This window comes from Dermacentor andersoni, chromosome 5, assembly GCF_023375885.2.
Source record: "Dermacentor andersoni chromosome 5, qqDerAnde1_hic_scaffold, whole genome shotgun sequence".
In the NCBI taxonomy this organism is placed as follows: domain Eukaryota; kingdom Metazoa; phylum Arthropoda; class Arachnida; order Ixodida; family Ixodidae; genus Dermacentor; species Dermacentor andersoni.
Window position 1 is genome coordinate 66,345,541 of NC_092818.1, and position 20,337 is coordinate 66,365,877.

The 20,337-nt window shown below is 45.5% G+C and overlaps 1 protein-coding gene across 3 annotated transcripts; it reads right to left on the reverse strand.

Annotated features, from left to right (window-relative positions):
- Positions 1 to 1,808: 1,808 nt before the first annotated feature.
- On the reverse strand, positions 1,809 to 20,116 carry Nacalpha (nascent polypeptide associated complex protein alpha subunit). 3 transcript variants are annotated; one of them, XM_050178025.3, is made up of 7 exons: positions 20,029 to 20,116; positions 19,515 to 19,601; positions 19,034 to 19,113; positions 17,648 to 17,872; positions 11,998 to 12,135; positions 6,341 to 6,463; positions 1,809 to 2,036 (listed from the first exon to the last, which is right to left on the reverse strand). In XM_050178025.3, exons 1-7 carry the CDS (start codon positions 20,030 to 20,032, stop codon positions 2,022 to 2,024), a joined length of 672 nt encoding a protein of 223 aa, XP_050033982.1. In that variant the 5' UTR covers positions 20,033 to 20,116; the 3' UTR covers positions 1,809 to 2,021. The 3 variants fall into 3 exon arrangements, with proteins under 3 accessions (XP_050033982.1, XP_050033983.1, XP_072144297.1); XM_050178026.3 differs by having other exon boundaries at positions 20,065 to 20,105; XM_072288196.1 differs by lacking the exon at positions 20,029 to 20,116 and adding an exon at positions 19,754 to 19,781.
- Between the last annotated feature and the right edge of the window lie 221 nt (positions 20,117 to 20,337).

Below are 20,337 nucleotides of genomic sequence, written 5' to 3' on the forward strand. Positions count from 1 at the left end.
TGTATTTTATATATCGAACTATTTTGCAATCCTCTTCGAGTCCGATATACAGTATCCGGGTTCGACTGTTATTTAGGCAGTTGCTTTTACTTTTACTTGAATAACATCTTACACAAATGGGGCTTTCGAAGCATGTCAAATGCGATTGAACACTATCGTAGGTCCAGCTGCGGAGGCAAAGAAGCTTAACATTCTTTGACACTAGAAAGTTCCTTTGCTTATTAACAGTTATGCGAGCTGCACAGAAGACATGCTTGCATGGCGCTGATGTTGCCAGAACCCACAGTACAGTCTTCACAACCTGCAATATGTCCTGCGCTCGGCCACTACTGTAAGAGGTTACAGTAAAACCTCGTTAATTCAGACTCGTCCTTTCGTCCCGGCAGTCGTATGCATTATTTCCTTCAATGAAACTCGCGTTAAATCGGACATGTTTGGCCGCACATCGGTTAATTCGGACAACTCTCGTAGCTCAGCGTGCGACGCAAAAGAGCATATATGGCATCAGCGTCCACCTAACCAAGCAGCGAAGTCCGCATCACCGGAAAGGTTCGTGCCTAATAATACCTCTAATGCTTTTATTCTTGCATTTACACATGCATTGGCCATGCGAATTCATGACTGCGTAGTTGCCATACATGATTATGTTGATGGCGGCCACAGTTTCTTTCGCAGTTGCAGCAAATGGTAGTTTCGTTTTTAAAAAAAATATATATAATAAGTTATGGGGTTTTACGTGCCAAAACCACGATCTGATTATGAGGCACGCCGTAGCGGGGAACTCCGGAAATTTGGACCACCTGGCGTTCTTTAACGTGCACCTATATCTAAGTACACAGGAGTTTTCACATTTCGCCCCCATCGAAATGCGGCCGCCGTGGCCGGGATTTGATCCCGCGTACTTTCGTTTTGACTTGGTGTGTGCATTTGGCGCACACCTTCAGAACCGCAAGGTCGCAGCCCATGATTGTGTGGACAGCAGAGTCATTGCGGCAGACGGTATCGTTTTGACAAAGTTTCAAGGACGAAGAGCACTGGCTACATCGCAATGGATGGCGACTAGTTCACTGGCGAAAAAAATAATCGGGATGTGCGTGGGATAGTAAAGTCCGTCTGTCTTAGATATTATGTGCGACGGCCACACTGTGAAGGAAGTCGCGAGGCCTTCGCCACTGCAAGCGCTTATCAGACACAAGATGATATTACCTTTGATAATTCGACATTCGGTTAATCCGGACATCTTTTCCGGTCCCGTGAAATCCCAGTTAACGAGGTTTTACTTACTTCCGCCACCGAATGAATAACAACACTAGCATGTGGCTTGGCATTGTTTTCTCGTTGTTTTCCGCTGAAAACCAGTACTTCCCTCTTTTGATTTAGGTATGCGAGAACTGTGCGACTATTTGGCTAGTCTTAAACGCCATTCCCACACGTTCTCCCGGATGTCTTTGTCGATGCACTTGAATTCTTGGGTCAAGAGAAGTAGTGCCAGCTCGTAATTTATTGTAGTCGTGCCAGGCAAGCTTGACCAATTAAAGCTTTGATTAATCGAAAGTTTAATCAATCAATCGTCCAGCCCTGCTCAATACCACATTGCCATTTTTTTTTAAGTACGTATATCGCTAAAGAGATAAAAAATATTTGCTAAATCTAGCGCCAAATTAACAAAAACAGCAACACTGCTCAATACTGTCAGGTGGCATGTCATGGAACAAGGAGCCCAGGAAGCCCCTGGGCCTCTCTAGTACATAGTAGTAAGGCACCCAACGGTAACTGCTGCTAAGCAAAGAAAAAAAAACTGCAACCAATGGGCTTTACAATTTATTGTAACTGTTCACAACACTATGAATGGGAAGGACGCCCCGCCAATCAATCTACTGGCAGAGTAAAGGTGAATTATCTTCCACATTCACACACATTTCTTTTTTACAAGGCGAGGGAGGCAAACAGAAGAGACAGAAAAAAAAAAAGAACTCTTCTCAGAACATGGCCACATGATTTTTGGAGCCTTGAGCACATCGCTACATGGTCAGTTCCTGCAAGAAAAAAGAAAAGCGACTCAATATCTCGTACAGCTCTCTTTCCTCGTACATTTCCAACCACAGTAAAGGTAAATCCAAGATTGCAATGAAGCTCCACTGCATGGATAAACCCATGCAGTGGAGCTTCAGGACAATACACCAGAGTAAAAAAGTTAAATTCTGAGGCTTTACATGCCAAAACCACGACAGGATGATGCACGCTGTAGTGGGGGACTACAGACCAATAATTTTCACCACCTGGGTTTTTTTAAAGGGCCTCTCACCAGGCCCCATAGCAAATTTTGGTTATGCGCTGGGAATTGTTACATGTCCTCTAGGGAGCGTTGTGCCGCAAAAATTTTTCAAATCGCCTCATTAATAGCCGAGATAGACATATTTGTGCTGCGAACCCATGATTTCAGCAGGCGGGGTCCACTGCCAAGCATGGCCTCTGCAAGCGAAATTCCTTCCCTGCGTTCTCTCATACCGGACATCGAGGATCGCATGACGCACATGTCACAGGGCCCCTTGCCTTTGTTTTCTTTTTTTTTCTTCGATGCTATGCACGGCGTCGCGTGCAAGCTGTTGTCTTGCTTGTGCAGCGCATGATTTTGCACGCTGTGCACAAGGAAACATGACTAGCGGTATAATTCTGTGCGACACGAATACTGAGGCAGAACAATCTGATCACAGAGCATGATCACGTGCTGGAACACAGTAGAAAATGGCATAGTTTCAGTACTTGCACAAGTGATTGCACGACCATGGGAACAAGCAGACGAAGCGGAAGTACATCTCTCTTGTTTCGGTGCGAAGTAAAACAAAAAACACGCAGACATTCCGTTTGTGTGTTTCATTATTTCTCTAAACTTCAATTCGTCAATTCAAGCAACAGATCACACAAATAACAGATGTTGTCTTGAATAATTATCTAAGTGACGTGTCACTACGAGCGATGTCACACTGCGGACACGAGAACGTAGGTGCAGGGACGTGAGGACGTCACCGTCCGACTTGGAGCGCGGCGGACACGAGAAGAGAAAATGGCGTTCGGTCTGAAAGTTCAGGTCTTTCCGTGGGGCGCAGCGATGTAATACTTTGCAGACATGATCGTTATCGCGCAATGTACCGTATTTACACGATTGTAAGTCGACCCCCTCATATCGCTTGACCGAAAAAAAAAAAAGAAAAAAAAATTAGAGCATACCCGAGGGCGCATTCGATAACGAAAATTTATTAGTAGCTGACATGGTCACTGGACTACTCGTCTTCACTAGTGCTGTCATCGTTGCTGCGGTCCCACAGCGCGTCGTGGTCCAGCGAAATTTCAAATTTGGCAAACGACCGCACCAGGACATCTTGCAGAACAGCAGCCCACGCCAAATGCACCCAGCCACACGCAGCCGTCAGGGAGGCTCTTGACAGGTCCGGTTGGCGTAATTTCGCAGTCTTCTGCCGCCAGCCACTCATACTCACGGCGGAGCAGAACGTTAAAATTAAGGCGAAGGTCCGGGCTTGTTTCATGACCACGTCGCACTTCACTGGCAGGGACCGATCACGCATTTCAGCGACGTACGCCGCAAGCTTAACCTACAGCTCCGGAAAGCGTCCAGACTTCGGCACGTCGGAAATTTCTCACTTGCCGTCACACATTTCGCTTCGCTGCAGTCGCCACTCTCGCACCACGCGTTTAGAAGGTGCCGCCGCAAATGGGAACAGCAGCGCTTCTATCAACTATTGACACCCCCCATGAGTGTTGCATGCACTGTAAGACTCTCAAAAATGTTGAAAAACCCTTCCGAAAAGAGAACAAACACGCGGGATAGCGAAAAGATACGGGTAGGGCCATAGAGCAAACATAAAATTGCAACTACGTTGTAGCTCCCGTTGGTATCGCTTTTTTTTGGCGGGGCCATGTTTTGGTTTCGATTGTAAGTCGACCCCCCAACTTCAGACTTTCAAATTTAAAAAAAGGGGTCGACTTACAATCGTGTGAATACGGTATGCTCTGCACTTGTCAGCTCAAAATGGCCAGACCTGGTGAGGGGCCCTTTAACCCTTTCGCTGCCGGACCTTTCTGGCCGTGACGCACACCTAGTGTCGGCTTGGTTTCAGGGAACGAGCATAACAGGGAATGAACATAGCAATTTATTTTTGATTATGATTGGTATACAAATAACATAGTCAATGCAATATGCACATTTCAGTGTTCTGCAGCTGTTGTTAGTAAACATCATCATCAGCCTGACTAACATCCGTTCAACATCCGAATCTGACGATGCGGAACTCATCTCTTCCTCGCATGAGACGCTGTTCGAGTCCAAATCCGAGCTCTGCTCGTAATCTGAATCAGAAGAGCCACCGCTCCAATGAGCAGACGAAGGTCCCGCGCGCCTCAGCTATCCGAAAGTAACTGCGCGCAGGAAGGATGCGCTTTCAGTCGCCAGCACAACGGAGAGAAATGGGACGTTGTGTGATCAAGAAGACAGAGGGAGATGGAAAAAGGCTAAAACAAAGTTCGCAGGGCTTTACGTTTACTACTGCAAGTCGGAAGCGACGGTGTGGCGAGAGAGCGAAAGCAGCAATCGAGTCACTCTTTTCGGAGAGGCAACGGCGCGTGCGCCTGAACTTAGCAAACATACCAACAGAAGAAAAATAAAAACCTTCAAACCAGCGGAGATGGCAGAACAACCCTTGAACCCATAACTACACGCGCGCGACGCATGATCCGGCGAACGCAGAGCCACCGCGCCGCTCAGCGAAGAGAAAGGGAGGAGTGGCAGTCGCACCGTACTCTTCAATACATGTACTACACAGGTCGGGGTGAAAATACAAACTTGTAGAAAGAGTCAACAGATGGCGTGGCCAGTTTAGGAGCGCCAGCTTTGCGCTCAGGCGCGAAATTTTGAACGCACGATAGAGAACGTACCGGTACGTCAGTGACACTGTGGGGGGAAAGCGCGATGACGTACCAGTACGTCCGTGACAGCGAAAGGGTTAAGTGTATACTCTGGTCTAAGAGCATTATTGTGTTTCGCCCCTATCGAAGTGTAGCTGCCATGGCTGGGATCAAATCTACTATCTTGAGCTCAGCACTGCAACGCCATAGCAACTAAGCTGCCATGGCAGGTAATGCACTAGAGTAATATCGGAGCTTGCTTACATAAAAAACATTTGCGCCGGGAACTTCACTTTGCTACAATCATTGTTCAAGATTGCTTTTCAATAATGAGTTGAACACTCAATGCAGTCATTAGCAAAAGTTACACAATACAGATCATGGTAAGTAGTGCTTGAAGAAGGATGCTTTACCTCGGGGTCAACACCAATTTCTGAACAATAATAAATCGTGAAACACAAGAAATGCCCTCATTTCACAACAGCTCAATCGATTTGAATGAAATTTGTTGCATTTAAGAAATAAAGCTGAATTCTACTGACTACAGGCAGCGAAATTGTGATTGTGGCCTCATAGCTTTAAAAAAATTTGCTGAAAGTGAGGAAGCCTTGACAAAAAGTTGAAGCACAAAGTTCACAACCAATTAACTCTGTGCCAAAAACAGATAGTGAAATCCCAATAATTTAAAAGCTCTTTATGCAAACTGACGCACAATTTGAACAGCTCTGTTGGTCAAGGCAAAGTCCTATGTAATTAAACAGAGAAAAAGTCCTGCGAGTTCAAACTTGATCGACGGCACAACGATTATTTCAATCACAATTTCTCTCTCCTATGGACCGCTTTTTGTACAAACTCGAGCCAAAGGTGAAGGTTGCTAGCTAAGGTAATGTTGTGTGCTGTAAAAATGACCAGGAAAGACACACGGGGCGCCGAGACTGAACAGAAAGCGATGTGTACCCTCCTTTCCCATCTGACTTGGACGGAGTGCATGCTTGACCATGTTACCACACGCTCACTGCACCTCAACCCCTAGTGATCACGTCATCTGCAACACTGGGTACACGGAAAGACGGCGCACATCAAGCCACCATTTTTTTCGCCTCACACTCACAGCAAACGGCACAGTGCGAAGCGCGATCTTATTACACATGGACTTTATAGGAACCTAGGCTTCTTCCGGGTAGGTGTAATGGGTAGGCGTTACAATGGAGGGCGTCTTTTTCCCTCTTTTTGGTCACGAAAAACGGGTGCGCGTTACAATTGAGGGCATGTCAGAATCGAGTAAATACGGTATGCTGTGGTTACGGGACCATTTCTTTCAGGCTCCTATTCTAGAGCTTTCCCCCAGCTCTTCCCTATATTGAGAAAGAATAGATGAAAGGAAGGAAAAGGAAAAAGAAGCCAAATATCCACTGCTTACCATAATTGCATTGACAATGTCGTTGTTATTGTTCTTGAGCGCCCTGACCGCTTTGACACGAGAGACGTTGGCTTGCGACATGACAAGTTCAATGTCCTTGCCCTCCACTCCTGCCTCGTCCACCTGGAAAGGGAAAGAAAAAGTTTATTTTCATAAACTGCAGTCAGAATGGTGCCAATTATACAGGGCATGTACCAAATATGTGTACCGATTAAACCACTGGAAGAACAGTGGGATATATAAGTCCCCCTTATGTGGCAACTTCACAGTAACGGTGAAATATACCATATCCGATCAGTTGTAATATGAACTCTTTTCATGATTTTCATCGCTTCAACTCTACCCTCATGCAACAGTTGAACAACGACAGAATTGACCATCTTAAAAGAAATATTCCAAATCTCGGTTTTTAGCATCGTGTTGGCAACCTGTACCGCTACGTCCCAAATCCAATGCCAGAGACAAAGTCAGCCAAAGTCAAAACTTTTTGTTGGCTGGAATTGACATCGTTTTCACTGTGCTTGTGATGGGAGACTGTGCTGCAGTACCCCGTGGCCTTTCGAGCTTCCAATTCCATTCATTCGCGATGTTATGGTGATGCAGTGCATTCGGTATGACAGCCGCTTCGAGAAATTGGCAATTTTTATGGCCGAGAAGTTGTGAAAGTTCGCTGTAACTCGGAGTCTTGACATCAATGATTCACGGATGGCTAAACCAGTGGAAGGCCCGCTGGTCGGAAGGGCTCTGTGGAAATTGAAGTGGCCTGGTACTGCCCCAGAATTAAATGGTTGTGCGGGCTTTTAAGAACTTCATCTCAAAAGAGCTTGCGGCACAAAAGATGACTTGATTCTTGAGCAATCACTTTCAGAGACTTGGCTCGTCCCGACACTGACAGCGAGCTTGAAACAACGCCAGAAACACTTGTCGGGGACACTTTTGATGCCGAGTCACGTGAAATTTCATGATACGAACTATCTCGGAAACCGGTCGCACAAGAACGACGATGACGAGTGAGGAGACCTCGTTCCCGAATTGTGATTCCTTGAATAACGATACCACTTCTTTTTTTCGTACATCTCACATTACATTCGCAGTTTTATTTTTAAAATTTTGCATGACTGGAAGGTCGATCGTCACATTACATTCAAGTAAATATGGCAATAAATAAAATTTCGCTTTTCTGTGCAGCTGTTTCTGGACCTCGCAAGACTGTCTTTTTATGTTTTATTTCCATATTTCATCAACAAGGCAGACCACTTGCAGAGTTTGTTCACTTCCTTTTCCACAATGCTTCATAATTTCTTTCATCTTTCTTCAAGCCACCACGATCATAAATGGAGAGACTAAGTGAAACTTCTTCCTTGCACTAAAGTAAATAAACAGGAAAAGCCCAAGCCCATTTCCCTCCATATTTGTTCGCTGAAAACACAGCAAAACCTCGTTAAGGGGGGACGCGGCCCTTGAAAACCGAAAAATCGCGAGAAAGCCGATTTTTGAAAAACCTTATTTTTGGGTTGTATGTCTCATAAACTACCTGTTCTGTAATTATCAGCACCTAATTCAACCGTAAAGTACCAAAAAAAACGCTACTTTCGAGGCCACCGCGGCCCACAAAACACGCGCAAATGCCGAAATGAAGTCAAACTTCGCGCGCGCGCCATTTCCGGCCCATGCGGCCTGCCCGCGCCATATTGGTGTCGTTTTGACCGTGAATTCTTTGTCTCTATTTTGCCGCCTTGCAAAATGGCATCGTCGGCGCGGTTGAGGCGCTATTGGCGTTTCCCGCGATGTGATGCGGAGCGCTGATTGGCCGGAGCAGCGCGTTCAAATCCCGCGGGCTAAAGCGCGCCCGCCATTGGCTGCTGCGCGGGCGGCGGCGGCTGCTCAAATCCCGCGGGCTAAAGCGCGCCTGCCATTGGCTGCTGCGCGGGCGGCGGCGGCTGCTCCCTTTGATGGCGCGCCCGCCGCGCTCGCGTCGTTGTTGCCCTTTGTTCCGTCCGCCTCAACATGAGCTTGCGAGCTGCTCATCGCCTTGCGCTATCTTTTAGATTATTTGCTCAGCTTTTTTTTTTTCTTCGCTAGTTCTTCGCTGCACGCGATGCCGGCAAAGCCCAAGACAGTGCAGATGTTCAGTGCGCGGGAGCGCGATATGCGTCTTGTACGAACATCGAACTTCCGATCTTCCGTAGCGAGTGCCGACTGCGTAGACGCTTTTCCGCGGCTGAATTGTGCTTTCGGCTGTCGCCAGTCGAAAATCCGACACACTGATGTGCCTGGAGCCGCAAGATCGAGCTAATTAGAAGCTCCGCAGGAGCTTTCTAATAAAAAAACATGTGTTCAACTTTAAGGCCTGTTTTCTCGGAATGGATTTTTTCGCTAGTAGTGGTGCTGGGGAAGGCGATATCTCAAGAACCGCTCTTCAGATTTGTATGCCGTTTTTTTTATTCTGTTCCTGAATGACTTTGCCAGGGGGTAACAGGCTTCTTTTTTTGAAAGCTGGTGCAGTTAATTTATAATAAGCAATTAATTTTTGATGAATGTGGTCATTACTGGCTACATCAAATTCAAAGTTGTCTTAAAATTTTTTGGAGGGGAAATTAAAGAAAAGGGCTCTTTAGCCCCCTGGGGTATATATCAAGGGATCATCACAGTGAATTTCAGCTTCCTACGATGTGCTGGCATTTCTCCAGGCTCTTCCTCAGGCATATACATGAATCACCTAGTTAGACCTCAATAACTCTGGAACTAGTAAACATATCTTCATGAAACTTTGCAGTTCCCCATAGTTCGGTGGTGTGAACGTACCCTGAAAGTTTCATCTGGATATCTTAAAAAATAAAAAAGTTCGGTCTCAAGGGTAGCCTCCCCCCTTAAATGATATTTCACGGGAACAAAGAAAAATGTCAGAGTTAACCGAATGTCGGATTATCAAGAGTATCAAAAAAAAACCAATGTCAACACGATCGAATTTGCTCAATAAATAAGCAAATCCTGTTTCTATTTTGCACAAAAGTAATGCAGAAGCGAAGGCCTCGCAACTTGCTTTGCAACGCAGCCACGGCATATCTTCGTCTCAGACACACACTTCACTACCGCACGTACATCCCAATTATTTTTTACCTAGTCGCCAACAGATTGGCCATTCGCCACGATGTAACCGGCGCTCTTTACCCTCGACAGCTTCCGCTGTGTTTGTGACACTGCACGTGTGGCTATTGCATTGTGTCAAAACGAAACTACCGTTTGCAGCAACCAATGCGGACAGAACTGAGGTCGCTACCGACATGCAGTTGTGAAGGCATGCGGCCAACGCGCATACAGATTAAAAACACAACTACTATTTGCCACAACTGCTACGGACGAAACCGCGGTCGTTACCAACGCAATCATGGACGGCAACCATGCAGTTCTGTAAAGCACGCAACCAATGCGCACTCTCGAGTCAACACGAAACTTCCGTCTGCTGCAACTGCTACAGACGAAACTGCGGCTGTTATCCAAGAGATCATGGGCGGAAACTACACAGTTTTGAAGGCACACGGCCAACCTGGTGTTGTGCGTAGCGGTAAACGTAAAAAGGCTTTTATAAAAGCACAAATAGGCACAAAGCATTACGCTGTTCCTGTCATTCATGTAGAATTTCTGCAGATCACTATGGCAATGCGGGCATTTAAGTTGGACGCTCTCATGGCTAGCGTTGTCGCTATTTTGAGTCGCGCACTTGCTGCGCTCCCTGCTTGCCGAACTCGGAGCATTGTCCAAATAAACCGATGTGCGGTCAAATACATATGAATCAACAAGAATTTGATTACATTAAATAATGCATACACCTGGCAGGACCAGAGGATAAGTCAGAATTATCCGTTTTTCCTAACTAACGAGGTTTTACTGTACTTGAAGAAATGTTTCCATGACATTTGAATGCATTTTATAGTTTTGGTGAGGTTAGGCATCTAAATTTGTTATACCTACACCAATCAATCATGGACTGATCTATTCATTACCCTTACACAAGCATCATAGCACTGCAGTCAACAACTGATTTTCCGGACGCCTGAAAATTCAGATGCAAGAAGCATTTGCCGTTCGATTTTCCAAACTTTTTGCCATAACTGCAGGTCTGAAATGCATTAATCGTAGCCAGCACCACCGCCTTTTTCATTATCCCGCCTTCTCAAACCAGCGCTCTCGCACACAGATCCGTGCTGTGGCAACGCCAGGCCTAACTACATCGACGTTCGCTACCAAGCTTCTTGCTGCTTGGTGCTGTTTTTTATTGAAACAAATCACCACTCTTGGCAGCCATGCCGACTCCGCCTTTAATATCCTCGCCAATGTCTTGCGCGTTGCACAATGACGGCTCCCAAAAAGTCAGCTTCACCTCAATACAGCAGTCTTACGCAGTGATGCATATGCGAAGTATTGCGATGAAGCATACCAAGAGTGGGAAGGGGCCATTGTTATGGGCACTGTATCTATTCCTTAATTTATACACGTATGCACTCGTCCTCTCCTGTCACAGCACGAGCACCGATACGCCTGAGAAGTCTACTGGTAGGCCTTCAGAGCTAATTCAGACGTGCCTGTGGCGATTTGAGCCGGGCAGTAAAAGGCATGCATTTGTTTTTTGAGCTGCCCGATTTTTCAGACGCTTTCACGGCCTCTGGCAGCCCGAAAGGGGGCTACAGCTGCCAGCGGATCTGCGTGCGAGAGCGCCGGTTCGAGGCGGCAAGGTAATCAAAGTTGCTGCAGTGGTGGTGGCTTTAACGCCATTTCGGACCTATGGTCAGGGCAAAAAGTATGGAAAATCGGACGGCGAAGGGTTCTTGTGTCCGAAATTTCAGACGGTCTTATACATAGACTCTATGGGGTACGTGGTGGTGCCGCGAAGCCGTCCAAACTATCGGGCACCCGGAAAGTTGGTCGTTGACCGTACACTGCCAGTTCCTTCAGCCGACGACACAACGTCAAAGACAATTTTTTACGATTCCTTTCTGTGACTTGAGCCAGCATTGACACTTCGAATTAGTCATCCACTTTGCTTTGTGTGTCACTTTGGTGGCGGCGCAATCCAGCGTCATTTCAGATTGATGACCATGACGATATATGCAGCCATGGGGCTGGATATGATTCTCAGGATTTAGAATTTTATAAACGCTTACTCCTTTATTACAAAAGAAAAAACGGAAATAGATATACTAGTATAATTTCATTAACATGTCTACTCGTTTTTAGCCAATACAAGCAAGGAACATAGCTAAAATCCAGGCAATCAAAATAGTGGAATCAGTGGACAATCTGACAAATGCTGAAAATATGCATTTTTTCGAGCTTATCGCTTCACTGAGCTTATCACTTCACTGCAGTCACAGGGACACTCATAATATTTGGTCACAGAATTAGCGCCGACTCTACCTTAAGTATTTGTTTATGCTTGAAGCACTGCTATCGAGAGTACACACTTCCACACAGTGAAGTGAGTTCATCAAATACAGTTGCTTGCAAATCTAAATAAAGTGTCACTAGACCTTTCCGGGTGACAGCTTAAAAATGACGCTAACGGCAATGCACAATTGCTGAAAGCGACACTAAATTTGCCCGTTTGACTGAGGCGAGCATCAGCAATATGGCATGCAAATAAAGAATGTGCAACGAACCTCTTCCTCTTCCTCAGACTCCTCCTCAATAGGTTGAGACACCGCAGCCTGTGCCGGCTCGCCCATCGCAGCGCCTGCATCAGGTGCCTTGAACTTCTCAGCCGCCGCCATCTGAGCTTGTTGACTAAGATCCTCAATCTGGAGAGCGAGAGAGAAAAAAGGACCCATCGTGTTAGGGGGATAATGAAAAAGAAAGAAAGCAGATGTCATATTTTCTAACAAACCACTTCATTTTATATTCTTTTCGGCCTTCCCTCGTGGCACAAATTCCAGTGCGCAGAGTACCCGATCCCCACAATAAAGTCACTTTTGGTCAAAATAAACAAACACTTTAGGGTTAAGAGAAGTAGACTGTATCTAAAGAAAAAAAAAAAGCCAGCAGATCCCACAACCTGTGGGAATTGATGCTATGCGAAGCAGTGTGCGGGGGAGCCTACCAAGTTAGCGAAACGACCATAAGGGCACCAAGACGTAGGCGGCTGTTTCATGACCTACATGACACACATGTCATGACCTATCATTTATGTTCGTCATACACTCTTGTTATACTATGCCAATTTTGGTACGCACGAAGTTAACAAAACGACCATGAGAAGACCAAGATGTAGGCGGCTATTTCATGACCTACATGACACACGTATGATATTCATCTTGGCTGATCATTTATGTTCGTCATACACTCTTGCCATACTATGCCAATTTTTGTAGATACCAAGTTGACGAAATGACCATGAGAGCACCAAGATGTAGGTGGCTAGATAGATACTGTCAAAGTGGCAAATGCTTGCCAAGAAATGCTTCACAATAAAAAGGTGGCTGCTACAGCTGTAACACTGCACTGTCATTTTTTAAACCAAGGGGAGTCAAACTTCTGCTGTGCTTCTGCCACTCCCCTAAAGAACAGGAAGCTGGTGCCATTTATTAGCGCAGCATTCATGCCAAAATAATAACGTGTCTCACTCGTGTGTTACTTAACAGCCTAAAGGAAATCTTTGGCATGGAAAAGGTTAAGGAGAGAAATCTGGGTCAGTATAACGTAAGGATTTTTTCACTTGTTTACTCTGCACTCTCATCAACCACAGCTCACAAACAGCCAATCGTGGTGATATGTTAATACTGTACGCAAAGCGCTGCTCAGACCACTAACGGAACAAGAAGGAAAAAAAAAATGAAAAGAACATTGGTAAACAATTGTTTTTTTTTTTTTAAATTATGGGGTTTTACGTGCCAAAACCACTTTCTGATTATGAGGCACGCCGTAGTGGAGGACTCCGGGAATTTCGACCACCTGGGGATCTTTAACGTGCACCTAAATCTAAGTACACGGGTGTTTTCGCATTTCGCCTCCATCGAAATGCAGCCGCCATGGCCGGGATTCGATCCCGCGACCTCGTGCTCAGCAGCCCAACACCATAGCCACTGAGCAACCATGGCGGGTGGTAAACAATTGTTATCCTATCCTGACTGTGGGTCAGTATACATACCGTATTTACTCGCATAATGATCGCACTTTTTTGCCAGGAAAATTTAGGCAAAATCAGAGGTGCGATCATTACGCGGGTTAAATTTCCCGCGAAAAGAAACAAAAAAATTTTCGTCCCGCGTTTGCTGCGGGACACCAAAACAAGAATGGCGGCCGGCGGAGCAAGCCGAACGCGATTTTTTCTTCTCGTGAGTACGTTACGTGCACTGAAACAGTTTCTTCCGTGTCAGTAATGAATAATATCGTTAATATCGGCAAGTTTGTGGCAATAACGTAGCCATGTACACTTTGAGGGGACAGAAACAGATGGGCACGCTTAGATGCCAGTGTCATAGAAACACTCAGCCGGCATGCTGCGGAAACTGCGGCATCTGTCTTCACTACTATCCTAATACAGCACGTTTCTGCTAATGGTGGGTGAATACCTTAGCTGTGTTACAAGCGTCGGCGTATGAATAGGGTTCACATTTAAGGGGAGACGCGGGTCGAAAAACGGCGATTTTCATCAGAAAAGTCAGTTTTATGTTTTTGACTGTTTCAGCAAGATTGATCCCTCCTCTTTCACATATAAAGAAATCAGAGCCGTAAATGATTGGGAAATTATAAATAAACTCGGTGAAAGCACCCGAGGTGGCGAGAAAAGGTGCAAATCTGGCCTATTTTCATGCGCGTGATGCGTCAAATCGCGACGTCACAAGCTGTTGGGCTTGTGCAAGGCAGTAGGCCTACGCTTTTTCTCTCCGAGGTCGGCTTTGCCGCGTCACAATCTCCCCGAGAAGTAATAATAAAAACAACATTTCACCGCCAAAACCGAGCGCTTTCGCTGGATTTCTAAATCACGTGGTGCGATTCCGGCCACGCCATTGGCTGCTAGCGCGCGACGCGGCCGCAGGTTGTCTGCTCTTTCTGCGACGCGCCGCTCTCTCGACGTGTTCCCAGGCTTTCAGGCATTTTTCTGCTCCTTGTTTCGATGGATCCCGTAAAGAAACGCGATTTTGGATCTCGAAAGTATCGGTCGAAGCACAAGTTCAAGGGGACTCGCCGCAAAGTCAAGCGGCGTGCAATGGAGACGTCCGCGGCAGCTAAGCCTAACCTAGGCGACGGCGACGCTTTCGACGGTTCAAAGCCGGCCGGCCGCTCAAGTTTCGTTGACAGCGCAGACGAATTCGTCAGCGCATCGGAGAAAAAGTGGATAATCTTCGACAATCAAGATAGGAGCGGCGAGGAGATGGCAAGCACCTTTATCTGCGAGATCGGCGTCGGGAACGTGAGCACCGCGGCATGTCCGGCGTGCGGACGGCGCGACCTTTTTATCCCCGTGAGTTGGCCAAAAAACGGAAACGACTCGCGTCGTTTTTGGGATTGTGTTGCAGCAATGCAGCGTGTACCACGTCCGTTATCTCGTCAACGTATTCGTCGCGGCGTGCATCTCCGGTAGACGACGCTAACGGTGGAGCGCGCCCTTCGGCCAGCCCAAGAGAGAGTTTCGCCGTGAATATCAAGGCAGTGGTTGCGGCGCGCGCATTTAGAGCGGTACACAATCAACTCGTCCGATTTTGTGCAGTTCTTGGTTTACCAAAACCGATGCACCATAAATCGTTCACCGCCATAACAAAGAAAGTGCACCTCGCTGCTACAAGAGCAGTGGCTGAACTTGGAGTTGGCTCGGAAAGTAACAGCGCAGGAAGTGGGTCAGCATGGTGCTCACGAAGACTCTATGAGAGAACAACATATGGCGCAGGTGAATTCTAAAGTAGTGCACTGGATCTAGATACCCTGGCCTGCATTATGTGCAATTTTTATATAGATTTCAGCGCTACAACACAAATAAAGAACTTTTATAACTTTCAATCGTGTTTTTCTCAGCTTCATATTTTTGGCCAAACATGGCTTTTGTGCACGACATTTGATGTACTTATTGTGGTCCAATCAAGACCAAATTTGGTGTGCATCATCTTTAAGATGTGTAGAATGCACTGATCTAGATTTTAGTGCAACCAGTTTATTTTTAAGAATGGAAATGTTCATTACCCTTGGGTACCGGTCACTGAAAACGAAGCATCAGATATGAAATTCTCTCAAAATGTTGCCTGTCAAGGGAATTGCATTATCTTGGTTATTAGCAATCAGTGGAGTGTTAGGGACAAGAAAAGCCATTTTGCACTGCTACATCATGCCAACTGCTAGGTCCAGTAGCTGCACAAACATGCACTGTTTTTCACTTATGCATGGCACTTAGGACATGAATGCATCAAGCTATCCTAAAACTAAAAACAGATTTGGAATGAGGATATCAAGCTATATAAGTGGTACAATTTTCATTTGTCTAGCATTAATATTTAAAAAGAAAGGTTTCTGAGGAGAGTCTCCCCTTAACATATCAGTGTAAACGTGGCTACTATCGATGCTTCTCGCGATTTGTTGCGTGCCCATGAGTGCAGATGAAAAGAATCGAAAGGCGCCTTTTTTGTTGTTGTTGACCACAACCATTATAAAGCCTACACATAATAAAGGCAAGTTTGGTTGCAGCTTTTTTTTAGTCATGGAAGTGCGGAAAATGATGAAAGTAATGAAACGAGGCATCTACTTAAGAATGCTTGGTGCGTGCAGACCGCTTAGTTTGACTTGAAGAGTCGTTCACGTAGCATTTGACAGATGGTAAGCGTGATCAATGTTAGGTAGACTTGGCACACGACATATCGCAGCGGCAAGTTCCAGGTGCGATCATTACACGGGAAATTTTAAAAAATGTAATTTTTACGACAAAATTCAGGGGTGCGATCATTATGCGAGTAAATATGGTAGTTAAAGATCGCTGAAGCAAGTGCTAGCCATTTAGCGAACTCCTACAATTTTCCAGACGAGCTGCCTCTGCAATAAAATGAAACAAGTTTCACTCTAACAGAATTTTACTCCCACTAGCCAAATGGCACTAGAAATGATGAGACACCTCACCCAAAATCGGCCGTAGTACAGACGGCAACCTAAATAGTCGCAGCTGCTACTGTGTGCACGTGGATATGTTGACATCTGTGTGCCGCGACATGTTGACAATTGACATTTGACGCACGTTATCAGAAAATTTGGGCACCATTAAGGAAGTCCAAGAAATCGAACAGGCCTGAAAAGCTGCACAATCAAGAAATCGGCCAGCGACTTTATTGCCTTTCCTGCTTCGTCGATGACCCAACAAGTGACCTGTCAACATAAAGTTCCCTTTTCTGCCTTGTCAACGGCCCAAACAGTGACCTGAGGACATATTATGCAGGTCCATTTCGCCTGCTGTTGAAGTGGGGATTGGCTGCAGGCGTTTGACTCATTCTCAAGTGCGCTCCAGCTTGGGAACTTCAGCAGCAGACGAAACGAACATGTCCACTAGGTACATACTTACAGAACCCCCTCCCCCTAGCCTCGCCTGCATTATAAAACTAAGCACTGGTGGCTTTATTGATAAGAACAGAATTAGGGGGCCTGTTACGTTGGAATTTTTAAGTTCCCCGATTTTTCTAGGTTTCCCCAGACACTTTCACTGAAAATTCCCTAGCCGTCTATGACACGATGTTCAGGCAAGGAAAATTTGGTGGTTTATACTGTGGATTCTCATTAATACAATTCAGTATAATATGTTTTTCTATCTTTTCTGCACTTAGATACCTTTCTCAGAGCTTGCTTTGGATGATAAGACATTCAGAGCATGTTTTATTTTTCGGTTCCCGTGAAGGTCGTATCAACGAGATTCCACTGTAGTAGCGTATGTCAGCCCATTATTTTAGGCAACTGGTACTACCAGTAGGCTGTAAAGCAGGCAAGAAGTACTAGCAGATTTGATTTAATCATACGTTTCACAATATTTCAGCCACTTGGCCAGGCTCACACTCACAAGTACACAATTCTTTGTGGATTAGGCAGGTTCAGTTGGAAACGTCGCTTCCTTCAGACATACTGCTAGCTTTGCCGTAAACATTGTAGGTATTAACTTCCGTGACTCAAAGTGACCACAGCGAGAACTCCGTTCTTCCGTGACAATAAACACCCCGAGAATAGAATTCATGAGTAAAGAATTTGGTGTTACACCAGTAATGTTTGCTTTATCAGATGTTAAGCTCAAACTAGTTTTTGAAGAGGACATGCAAAGATACAGGATGGCAGCACTATCAAGACGCACACCTTGGCCTCTCCAAAAACAATGTAGGTGTCCGACGCAGGGCTCTTGTACACGTCTGGCTTGGTGATGACGAAGAGGATGTTTTTGGACTTTCGGATGGTCACCCGGCAGACGCCCTGGACCTGCTTGAGCCCCAGCTTGGACATCAGCTTGCGCGCCTTCTTCTCACTTCTGCTCTGCTTGGCCTTGCTGACCAGCTCCTCTGTGATGCCTGCTGCCTGTGCAATCTGTGAGGGACAACGCGACAATGAAACAAAAACATTGAAAGTGAATGCAGATGCTTAGGTAACTTCACATTTTAAACTCTCTTTTGAACATTTAATGCCCACACTACTCAGCCTACACTTTCGACAATCCATTCCTTTCTGCAACAATACGAGAATGGAGCAGTCTACCTGAAGCTTTACTTTCGTGTATCTCAACAAAAGAGTTGTTAATGGTACATAATTTTGAACGTTAACTAGAACACTTCCGTTTTCTTCTTGCTTAATCTTTCATTACTGATAAGCTTGTACTCCTGGTAGTTCAACCACACTCACTAACCGAAGAACTTAACTACATTAACACTTGTTACCCCTTGCTATTCAATGCCATTTGATCGAAATCTATGTTAACAGTACTGCTGTAATTGGTACGCTTGTGCCACCTTGCCCTTTTCGCATTGAAAATTCTTGAATACTGAATTGTGAGCTGCAAAACTGGGTATTCAACCTTAACCTACAAGCAAGCTTACCATAACAGTAATTGCATCAACACTTCTGATAACATACGCAGTGCCAATACTTGTGCTGCCTTTTAGTTTTGCACACGCTAAGTATTTATGACAGGTGGGTCCTTGAGCAATTATTTTGAAGGTCGATTAGTTCCCAGAGATGGAATGAAATTTATACCACAGTCGCATGGAGCGCTTTCGATCATAAAGGAGCACGATCGAGATCGAATTTCTCCCCCTTGCGCATGTGCAAGGGAGCCAATCGAGGTCAGCAGTGGCCTGTGCGACTGGGTATAGCAATGATTGAATCACTCACGCTGTTTAGCAGCACTAAAAGAAGACCGCACCTTGAAAGCTAACAGTTCCATGAACCAAGAAAGCTACACACTCTACAATGACATTTGTATGCAGTTGTTTGCAAACACAATCAAAGTGCAGATTGGCACTCGACGACCGATATAATGCTAATGTAGCAATGCTTCTTGCTATGTCCGGTATCAGCCAGAATCACTGACATCCCCTAAGTGGAACACGGAATGAGGCAGCATGTCGTTCAGAATGCACTGTATCAAATACACTTGAGCCTTCTAGTAAATGCAAATAGTGGGATAAGTTCAGTATGATTGTTGCTCTGCCTACCCTTCAATAATCAAGCATTTGGCTTTCACATCCCTACCTGGCTCTGTCCAGTTGCTTTTCCAATGTCATCTTCAAGTTCTGGCGCCGAGTCATCGCTGCCAGAGTCGGTGTCACTGGCTGAAACAGCAACGTTTTTCACACATCAGATCAAAGGAACTGTCCAACATTTAACCTTAACGAAAGGCTGTTATTGCCGTAACCTCGGTTGCGGCACAAATGGGTTCCATGAAGACGATTACAATAGACTACCCACATGATCCATACGCGATTTGGAGAATGTACGAACAAGGGACATAGCACAGCGCTATGCCAGGAGGCTAACGTACGGCCGATCATCCGTGAGCTACCAGACACCACAATCGCGAGAAACTCCAGAACGATATCGTCTCATGGCAGCATACAGGTAAATTGGGTTTTTGATACACCGCCAATAATAGCGAGAGCACCGCTCCAAACTCATTGTAACAGACTAGCACTTCACACAACTCCCACAACACACGACAGTGTAGTCTACTTACCATCCTCCACAGTCACTTTGTCCTCAACTTTGGGCTCCCGCTTTGAATCTTGTGCGCTGAGTTCAGGCATGTTTTGTGTTTGTGAATCTGCATGAATAAAACCAGGAATTAGGGCACGGGAAGGAACCACAGAAAAGTCAATTCCATGCCCTAACGAAGGAGAAGGGGCTGTTCATGCACTAAAAATTAAGTTTGTGGATGCCGGTGGTGTAGTCGAGAAACTAGAGCCGGTGACTAACCCGCCAACAGCATTTAACTTGCGGCAAATCAAAGAAAATGTCAAAGAAAGTAACGGAAGGAGGAAGGTTCTTCTTTCTGCTTTTAATAATTTATTGTCGCAATGTTTAACGCAATTTTTACAGTGCGACGACGAAATAAAAGGGGCGCCGATGCCCAAGACGCGCCATGCCAGAACCAGAGAATGACGAGACACGCGCTTGAAATCATCACACACAAGTAAAGCACTGCGTATGACGCAGCCATACAGTTTACTAGTTAGAGAATGAAATTTTACCCATAAGAAGATCACAATGGATATAAATTCACTTGCCTGCAGCGGGATGGAAATAAAAGGAGCTCACACACAAAACATGCGACGGAAAGGGCCTCTGTGGATAGGATTACAAAGCTTTCGCAAGTAATTTTTCACTTTCAACAAATTATTGTAACAATTTAGTCAATATTTTGCAGAATAAAAGACAAAGTTATTTCTGCATCTTTTATACTGCTTATGTTTTTACTTTCAAATGTTTATGTACGTAATCAAAGTTGGTTAGAAATTTAGTGGCGCCACCTAGAACGGGTCCAACGGCTGAAGGAATTT